This window comes from Anabrus simplex, chromosome 13 (genome assembly GCF_040414725.1).
Source record: "Anabrus simplex isolate iqAnaSimp1 chromosome 13, ASM4041472v1, whole genome shotgun sequence".
NCBI classification, from domain to species: Eukaryota; Metazoa; Arthropoda; class Insecta; order Orthoptera; family Tettigoniidae; genus Anabrus; species Anabrus simplex.
In genome coordinates this window covers 44,178,923-44,189,598 of record NC_090277.1, presented here as the reverse complement: position 1 = coordinate 44,189,598, position 10,676 = coordinate 44,178,923, and the positions used below count along the sequence as shown (strand labels likewise).

The following is a 10,676-nucleotide window of genomic DNA, read 5'->3' as shown; positions in this document are numbered from 1 at the left end:
CGTGCCAACACCTACAACATGGAGTGTTAAGATGTTTTGCCACCTATCAAAAATTGACTGCCTCAGCAAAGTTTAAACCTGTGCACTTATCAATGATCCACTTGGTCAACTTATTTTATACCTTCACTTTGCTGGAAAGAATGAGTACGAAAGGCTTATCCACTATAATTTGCTACACTTCCTTGGATAGCATGTGATTAAGGTTCACGATAACTAAGGTCAGCATCATAACTCACACCTTAGATCACTATGTTCAGTTCTATCATAATAGGAAATTAAGGTGGATACAATAAGGTGTAAGAAAAATACCATCCAATAATCACTGGAAGTGGTAAAGTGAATAAGGACAGGAACCAACTCTATAACTCACAATTTTCATCCACAGTAGGACTGGTAAAAGTATCGCAATGCAGTTTCAGAACCATAAGTTATGTAGAAGTCTCCATGGCCATCCTGCTCAGTTCTATTCTTTTATTTTCAAACAACAGTGTGAGTGACGGGAGTATTGTATCCATGCAAAAAAATTAGACATCCGCATTTTTACAGATCTTGACATTCCATGTACGGTTGCACTGAAAATCTAACAAAAGTTAAATTTAAAATAAGAGTCTAATTTTAATTGCGCTCATGCATACCAAGAAGTTGTAGAATATGGAAAGGCTAATCATTAACTTACAGATGCAATAAAAAAAAACACAAATTTTTGCAAGATTTCTGTAGTTAATAACCAATTTATAGTTTTTGTTTGTCTGATGCAATCTCTTTTATGAATTTATTATTGTAATAATCCATATTAGTCATTATCTTGCATCAAATTCCCCCTTATTTTGACACAAGAAAAAGTTGGCAACCCCAGTTTTATGGACACTAGACACCAAAAGAAGTTGGTTGCATAACATAAATGCAATTTAAGACATCATGAGGGCTCCTTTTGAGGTATATCATCTAAAATGGCATTACGTTACATGTCCCATTTGAGTCTGGTTGAAGAATGATTGGATCCTATCCTCATTTAAATTGTTTCAAACATGCTGTATAACCTAGGAAGCAGAATCTGGGATGGAATGAGTCCTAAGAATGATTATAATAGCTAGTTGTTCTTATTCAAGGATAATTATGCTGTTGATAAATAGGTTTAATTAAATGTCTAAGTCCTTAGATCATAGACGAGTGGCAGTGAAAGGATCAGGAATGCGACACCATCCACAACAATCTCAGATACATTCTCTCTACACATATCACATAAGTAAAAGTACTACTAAGGTGTCCAATGTCCTAATGGTTCAGAACTATCCACAACAGTTTCTTATCATTATTTGCACAACCTGTTTTGCCACTGAAAGGGGTCTGACAAGTTTTATTTCAACGGAGGCAATGTGTCAGTTCCTCTCAACTTTTTAATGTGGGAGAAAATTATAAAGTAAAGGAAAGTAAATCAGGCACCATCCTTCAATTTACAAATATAAAAAGCTGCTATTTCTATTTTTAAAACATTCCCACCAAAAAAGCAATTCGATTTCAGCTCATTTTCTAATGTTAGGGGATTTGTTTTCCCTTTCTATCTTCTATACAATACCAGACGGAATCAACCAGCAGGAAATATTTAATTAACGAAGGTACAGTTGAAAGTGATTTATATGCCAGGAATAAATTTGAATTATTTATAATTTTGAGATTTAAAAAAAAATTCTCAGTGAAGAAGAATGTAAATGGCTCAAAAAAAAAAAAAAACAAAAAAAAAATAGAACATGGCATTGTTTAACCCCCCCTACCTAGTGTGTGCGACGCAATGGTTCACTGTGACATTTGAAATGCCTGCTATGTGGATTTTGCAACAGTTATTTGCTTTATCGTAAGATGGTATCAAGAGGCAACTTTCAGCTATACTTTGAGCTATCTATTAATGTTATTTGCTTTTACATCCCACTAACTACTTTTACGGTTTTCAGAGACGCCAAGGTGCTGGAATTTAGTCCTGCAGGAGTTATTTTACGTGCCAGTAAATCTACCGACACGAGGCTGACGTATTTGAGTACCCTCAATACCACCGGACTGAGCCTGCCAAGTTGGGGCCAGAAGGCCAGCACCACAACCATCTGAGCCACTCAACCCGGCGAGAGCTATCTACCGGTATTATTGCCAAGAGTTGTCGCATATGTTTGCAGTCATTTTTTTTTTTTTTTTAAACTCTGCACAAGTCTCAAGTTTTTTTGTAAACATGGCAGGTCTTGGTGGAGCTGTTGGAGACTCAGATATAGCTAATATACTCTTTATTAATGGCAGGGAAAGTAATTTGGAGTGTGAGAGTAATACAGAGAATGAGTTGGTTATAACTCCATTGAAGATAGTGATGCTGCTAATGTAATTCACGATAACACGCTGAGAAATGCGAACGCAGGGGGGCGACGACTACACTAAGTCACATTACTGACGTGCAGCTGTCCACGGATAATCAGGTTACCATATGTTTATAATTCATGTAATATGTTATTGTGCAATGTTGATATTTTTTTCACCTGCCTGTTTGGAAATTATAGCGAAATTTATACCATACTGTACTCAGCAATGGGAGCAGGCTAGAAGTAAAGCACACTGTGGTTCCAGCCTTGAGTTTAACCCTTAACTACAGTTGTGCAGCACGCCCCTAATTCTAGGAACACTATCAGCCTTCGAGATCTGCGCATCCCAGTAGCTTCCTCATTCTCACTCTACTGCCGGTCAAGTGTTGGAGCTATTACTTATTTAAGGTCATCACTGTTCGTTGCTTACGTCTCCAGCCTTATTCAAAATGTCTCATCAGTTGACCAATTTTAAGTCTGAGAAATATATGAAGACGTATCTGGAAAACCATCATATTGCAACATACGTCAATTCCAAAGATTGTTCCAGCAAAAAGTGTGATCGCAAATGAAAAGACACACCTTAGATTTGTTTTTTTATTAAATAGCAGGAAGTAGGTACAATAGAAAACTACTGTGTAAGCAAATTAAGATTTTCAAACAAGTGCATTCAGATATGGATTTCTTATTTGTCATCATAATATCTTATATAAGCCAGAAACAACATATGCAAGTGAAACATTATTTAAACTGAATACCCAATCAACAACAGACAAACTGCAGAAAGTTGATAGAAAAATTCTTTGGACAGTTTTTAATAAAAAAACACCAGACTGGTGGCCAGTGGAGACTTTTGCCAAATTCAATACGTTACAAGGTAAGTGAATCAATCATTGACACGATGCAAAAAATGGAGGACTGCATTCTTTGGACACATTAACCACTTACCAAATACTAGACTCATGAAACAACTGCTTGATTCTTTTTGGAATAGTAAAACAAAAACACATGGTTTAAAGAAAAGCAAATGGATTTAGGGGAATTGAAAATAGAGAAGAGAAACAGATTCTAAATAACAATTACACAAGACTATCACTAAAAATATCACAGCATAAGCAGTATGCTATATCTGCAGAAGAACGGGCCACACGATCTTCCAGAATGAAGAGGTTTCGGGAAAGGAAAAAGTTGTCAAGTGTTAAAAGCTGAACTTATTCTTTGAAGACTTTGTTATATAAGGTTTGATTTTGGTGCTCCAATGTGGGCGTACACAGTGTGAATAAATAAAGTACGCCTGATTTACAGTAAATTGAGGGAAGTTTGTTGTAACTAGTTATAACCCACTAATTTAAAACATCAGGGTGGTCTTGCATCCGATGTTTGTCATATCCTATCTTAGAAAATTTTGGGACTACAGTACTGTATATATAAAAACTTTATTATCATCTGGGAGATGATCACCCCAACTTCCAGAAAAGAAAAGAAAAAAAAAATAACAGAACCTCACCCCTGTGAATCCATTTAATTTTTCCTACCTGTTTAACGTTTCACTAACTCACGAGAAGTTTTTAGCAATGGAAGGATAGGAAAGGGCTAGGACTGGGAAGGTAGTGACCATGGCCTTAATTAAGGTACAGGCCCATTTGCCTGGTGTGAAAATAGGAAACCACGGAGAACCATCTTCAGGCTGCCGATGGTGGGATTCGAACCCACTATCTCCTGAATGCAAGCTCACAGCTGTGCAACCCTAATCGCATGGCCAAATCACTCGGTGTGAATCCATTTGGAAATGCTGAAAAAAGTTAGGTGAATACCAGTAGTTCAATATTTTCCAACTCAAGCCCAACATGTAACTACTTCACTTAATTTGGAACTATGTTCAACTGGATTACAGATAAACCAGTTTCAACTGTACTTTCTCAATCAGACGGTTTTCTTTGAGAGTTTGAAATGCAATGATGACTGCATCTCCCTCAATATTCGCAGAAATCAAGCAGGTGACACACCTTAACCTGCACATCTCAAATGGCCTGTAATTACTCAAAATCCAATGTCGCATTGAAAACGGATGCAAATCATATAAACTTCTTAAATCACTGTTCAGAAGTAGAGTTCTAAAATATGCAAACAAGAGAATAATGGACTGACTCAAAGATACCAAACTTTACGAAAAAAGGTTCAAAGTTAAAATAAATATTTTCTGCTTCAGAACTTTATGAGGAAAAAAAACATTGTACTTCTTTTAGATATCAACTGGTTCACAATTATGCAGAGTTATTGCGAATGGATGGACACAGAGAGAGGTGATCTTGCAGGACGGAAATTATGACTTACGAATTAGTGGCAATATCTGATATGCTTTAGAGCAGATTATGAAGATCAGAAAACAATAAAAATGGATCAGTTAGGAACAGGAATGAACCCTTCCTGAAAAAGTTAAATGACAATCTGTGGTAGTATCAAATGTAAACACAATTACTTCCAAAGTTATCAGAACCAGAGAGGGTTTGCAGTAGATCATTTTAAATTAACAGTTCTTAAAATATAAAATAAAAGAATCATCAAATATTTGCCCAAAAAGTAACTGTTCTCTATCCAAAATAAATTGTCTTACTTATGCATGAGGAAAAAATCTTCTAGCATACCTCTCTATGAAAACATGGAGGTTGTTACATCAATCACTACCCAGATAAGTTATGGCAACGTATTATATCTTCCAAACATGAGGGAGCATGCTAAATCCAGTACATATGTTTGAAAACCTGTTTCACTAACTACTTAATGCCACCAACAGAGGACACTTGTGAGCAATGGTAGTTAGTTAATAATGCATGAAAAAGTTAAGTTTGCCTCTGGTCAGATTCCAAGACAGATGCAAGTAAAGTTGAACAGTGTTCATAACGTGAATACTACAGTTCTCTGTAACAGAAATTCATGTCAGTGGTAAAGGCCTTCAAACATACTGTAAATACATAACAACTGAACTGTCACAGAGTTGAAATCCCGCATCCACTCACACAGATGTGCTGGTGATGATAATCGAAAAATGCTTAAAGACAAGCATTGGACTGTGCAGGAGTTATTCACACATACAGGTATTTCTGAGTCAATAGTATTCCAAAATTCATAACAGATCTTGCAGAGGTGCATGATTTGTGTCCATTTTGTTCAAGTTTTCTATTTGCGTAAACTTCAACTGCCTTTTACCAACAGGTCCTGTACATAGATTCAATTTGGTGCTGGCATTGAAAGCACATGCCTATGGCCTTCAAGTGTACAAAGTGGATTTACATTGCTGCTACTTTTTCAGAAGATGTAACACTTATGAAACAACCCTCGTAATCAGACTCGGTCAAATGAACTGCTGAGGAAAGACACATCTAAGGATGTTTAACATTTCTACTCACATGATGATAAGAGGTTACAAGAGCAAATCAGAAATAAAGATGAAAGTAAAGAATATATAAAGGGAATATAATACAGTCACAGCTCTGAATAAGAAATTCCTCATCAACGATGATCATGAAGACTCATGGTATTTCTCTGAACCTAAACGTAGATCTGCTGTTCAAAAAAGAATTTCATTTTACAGACATTCCATACACAGTTTTGTTTCGTTCTAGAGAGAAGTAACCATAACTGTGATTGGCAGTTGTTAATAAATCTTCTGAAGACACTGTCAGCCCCCAATATTCCAATAAAAAGTCATAAAAGTTGCACGATGAAAGGGATTAACAGTAGACGATGGGTTGGAAGAAGATCTGAAATTCTAAAATCAATCTCAAAAACAACAAAACATAATTGGATATCCATTCCCTGAATGAATTAGAATTGTGTTGTTTTTTTTCTTTTTCTTTTCTGAATCACGAAGAGAAACAAAATGTATTAACATTTGTACTATCCATTAGGGAAGAAGTCTCTATTCAGGGACAGTTTTTAAGAGACCCTTAAAAAATTATTTAGTATTTCAACAGCAAATGGAATTAGGATGGAAATGGAGAAAAATTGGTTATAAAGGAGCACTAATATAACAGATAATTCTCAATTACATACAGGTATATTATTACCAAACTGGTTTTATCCAAATCAATATGATAAAAGTCATGCTTTAAGCATACAAGATAACAATGATAAGGGAAGAAGTAATTACTGAATAAATTATCATAATAATAAACACAGGACACAATACAAAAGGATAGGAAGTGAAGAGGCCTATAATAATCAGACTTTGTATATCAACATGATAATACATCAAGTTACATTAAAACTAAACTCATTAGCACATTGGACGCCCCTAAATAAGAAGTCTTAGGAATGTGTCTCACTTATGAAACTGGGAGGGGGGTTGTTGAGGGAATGAGAACGGGATAAAAAGGAAATTTGTTAGGGAGGGGGGGAGATGAAGGGACAGGAGTTTTAAGAAGTGAAATTGCTGAAATCTGTTTTTAGCTTAATTGTAGGGGACTGAGTATGAATTGGTTTAATTGTACTCGATTCAATCTTCGCCTTCTGTTGAGCCTGTTGATTTGACCTCAAGGCAGCTTCCAGTTTCGATCGTAATTCCGATGACTGGGACATCAGCGCTTTGAACTCCTGGAAACGAAGCAGAACAAAAACAGTTCTACAGAGAAATTCTTAAGACATTTTCTTTCACAAAATGTTTTAGTACAGATCAAATCTTGCAAAACATTTGGGAATTACAAGGAGATGTAATGGCTATGCTCACAGTCTGTTGCTTGGATCTTCAAATACCACCACCAAAGGTTATGCATGGAGGCATGATTTTTTTGCATTAATGATAAACGTGGGGGGAAAAAAAATAACTTGAGGCGATTTTGAGATATCCTAATGAATCATATGATTCTCATACCTGCCAACTTTACAAAACCAAAAATCAGGAGATTTTGATATGAAAATCAGGAAAATTCAGGAGAAATCAGGAGATACATTATTGGTCAAAACTGCTTATTCTATGTCTAGCACAATACAGCACATGATATATTTATAACACTTATTGTCTCAAAGCCCGACTGTTGCTATACGAAGCTACAATGCTAAAAATTCCACATCTTTATTCCCTCACAGGAAGTATGTGAGAGAGATGATCGGTCTCTGATAATATTTCCAAAAATAGCATGGATCCATGCTCCACACGTGTGAATCAGTCATGCACTTAGATGCCATTACCTAGCAAATGCATAGATTAATATATTGCATCAAGCTTCCGTGCAATTATGCGAAGCGCAATACTATCTGTATCAAATAACTAGCTGATGTACTCGTGCTTTGCTACGGAATTCTCAGAAAGACTGTCCTTACAGTTTTCCCAACTGAAGTGTCTACATAGGTCATTACAATCACGTCAGTACGAATGTTGCGATTAAAAGCAACGCTGTCATATGAAATATTCGAAAAAATTAAAAACAGCACATTCTCTTACTTTTAACAAAAATAACATGGTGTCGATCTAACAGTTCAAAGTTCCAGAGCTAGAATGACCAGGACGCAGACAGCCATGAACAGTCCTGTGTAATTATTCCGTTTAAGTGTGCACACTGCTCATTCCAATCACTGCCCCAGAGTAGGGATTGAATAGCTGGAATACTATGATGATCCAGTGTGTTACGTACCAGTAGTATCAGAAAATTTATGAACCAGAGGAATAGCATGCTAAAGAAGAGCGAGATCTAACTTCCCTGTTACTTTCCGCCAATATTCAGGCAGGCTGTTATACACAATAACAGTACGCAGCAGTAATCCCATCTATCGGAGATAAATGGCAGAAGAATACACAAAGCACATCACATCAAACAATGGCCAATGTAATGTTATTGTTGATCAATTTTATGAGCTTTCTATACTGCAGGCCTTCACATTTAGTTTTCTTCTGACTGTGATATTAGAGCATCTAATATAGAGCAAGTCCTCCTTTCTTTCATGACTCCCTCTTGTGTTATTATTCCAGCGATCGTTCCTTCATGACTTTCTCATTCTTATAATCATCTTCACAATTTAACTTAATTTTAGTCGGTACACTAAAACTGAATAAGACATAAATTATCGGAAATTGTATTCTCTATTACTTAGTTATGTAGTAATTTTCGATATGACTAAGATAGGTAATCAAAAATTAAATTTCTGGCACCTTCCCCTAAACTACCATTTCGTACAGGGTGAATAAAATTATGTATAGCATAGACTGTAGTTCCTTATTCCCCGACATAACATACCGATTTTCATTAAATTCTGTTCTCCCATTTTCTCGTACCTCGGTGCTTATATGGACTTAGCAACAAAAATCCAAATTCATGAATATCTCTTATCATAGCCAGTACAGTAAAAATGTATAAGACATAAATGATACGAAATTTAATAATATATAACTTTAGTTATATAAAGTTATATATTAATTACCAACAGGGCCAATAAAAATATAAATATTTGAGAATTACATCTTAGGCCTTCCCCTAAACTACCATTTCACTCAGCGTGAATAAAATTATTTATGGCCTAGATTGTAGCGACCTATTCCCTGACTTTATATACTGATTTTCATTAAATTCTCTTCGGCCATTTTCTCGTGATGGGCATACATACATACATACATACATACATACATACATACATACATACATACATACAGACAGAAATTACGGAAAATTAAAACTTGCATTTCCCCTTGTTATTGTGGTCACGGCCGGTACGGAGATATTCCTTTTTAATTCTGAGCAATGTGCAGACAAAACTCTTATATTCTTTTTTAATTCTGAGCAATGTGCAGACAAAACTCTTATATTCTATTTATATTGAGATAAAATTAGTCAGAATTTTCTCCAAATGGCTCCTAAAATCTCTAGAAAAGTCACTAGTCGTTATCATTGAAATTCTGTCACTAAATTACTAAAAAAAGACTCCGTATATAACGACTAGTTTCTAGAATTGTCTAGACTAATGTGAACCAACACGAAAATAGCACGCGAGAACGAGAGATTGACAATCGATATACGCATCGCGATATACAGGTTTCAAAAAACATCGCACATTCGCGCATTAATAAACGGCGATATTTCATTTGAAAGCGGCCAATGAGCGAAGAACTTCCGGCCACTGGCGTAAAAAAATCTGAAACAGCGGGATTTGAAAACAAATGTCTGAAGTTCACCAAAGAAAAAGCCACAATCGGGAGAAATAATATAATAATCGGGAAGCGGGAAAAACTGTCGAAAATCAGGAGTCTCCCGCCTAAATCGGGAAAGTTAGCAGGTATGGATTCTGGTTAAAAAACAGTAATTATGATTTTTTCAAATTACAGCAAATTAAAGCGATACAGCCAGTTTAAAGTGAAATTTACTTATTTTGCAACAAAAGCGAAACTGCAGTAATAATAAATAATAATAATCGTATGGCCTCAGCTATCGTGTGCAGACATTTTGATTTGACGCCATCTGGCTGTCTGCTCGTCAATTTCGACGTTCCGTTTTACTCAAGGCCCACTAGATGGCAAACGGAGTAAACCGGATCTCTCTTGGGCGACTATGGCTGAGATTTAATGAATTTTGTCGGGTAAATACCAAATGTATCACCAGAGATCTTTTACATGCCGACATCGTACGACATGGAGTGCCGAATGGACTTTTTTCCGCCCTTCAAAAATTCGACTACCTCTGCCGGGTTTGAACCCGCTATCTTGGGATCCGGAGGCCAACACTCTACCACGGATCCACAGAACTTTAAATTGTATTCCAAAATTACCTGTTTGAAGAGAAATGTAAGAAAGAATAAGGATTTCTCAATTCGACAGAAATACCTATAAGTTCTAATATTCTAGGAAATCCCTTAATCGTATGGCCATATAGGGTAAAATGGTAATTTGTTATGTAATCTTGATTAGTGCTATATTGTAGTCCTAATCAAGATTACATAAGGAATAATGAATATCAATACAGAATGCCTTCAAAAAAGTTCCAATATTTACAGAGAAGGCAGCACACAACAAACAAAGAAGAAAAATATCCTATAAACATTGCAAACCATTACTGTAATTTTTGTTGCATATTGCAAACAGCGATCTCACTTAGTTTACAAAAGGAGTATGTTTATTACCTCACCTATTCAATACAATTAGTACAATTAGTGTCAAAGATACATTATTCTGGATGTTTCAGTGTGTTGCACAATGTTACTGTGGATTATAAATCATACATACAGGTAATAATAAATTATATACTATTAATTACAGGTTCTTACATTAACTAAACTCACATAAATATACATCACATGTTTCATGACATAACCTCACAAATAATACGATCATCTGACTATGCTGTTTATTTAACC

At 35.7% G+C, this 10,676-nt stretch overlaps 1 protein-coding gene across 1 annotated transcript in view; it reads right to left on the bottom strand.

Moving 5' to 3' along the window:
• Positions 1–6,385: 6,385 nt before the first annotated feature.
• The window catches only part of LOC136884962 (HEAT repeat-containing protein 5B), a 390,022-nt gene continuing 385,731 nt past the window's right edge, over positions 6,386–10,676 (bottom strand). The window contains exon 35 of the mRNA XM_067157308.2: positions 6,386–6,932. Coding sequence (XP_067013409.1) covers positions 6,756–6,932 — 177 coding nt within the window. The 3' untranslated portion in view covers positions 6,386–6,755. The remainder of the gene's footprint in view (positions 6,933–10,676) is intronic.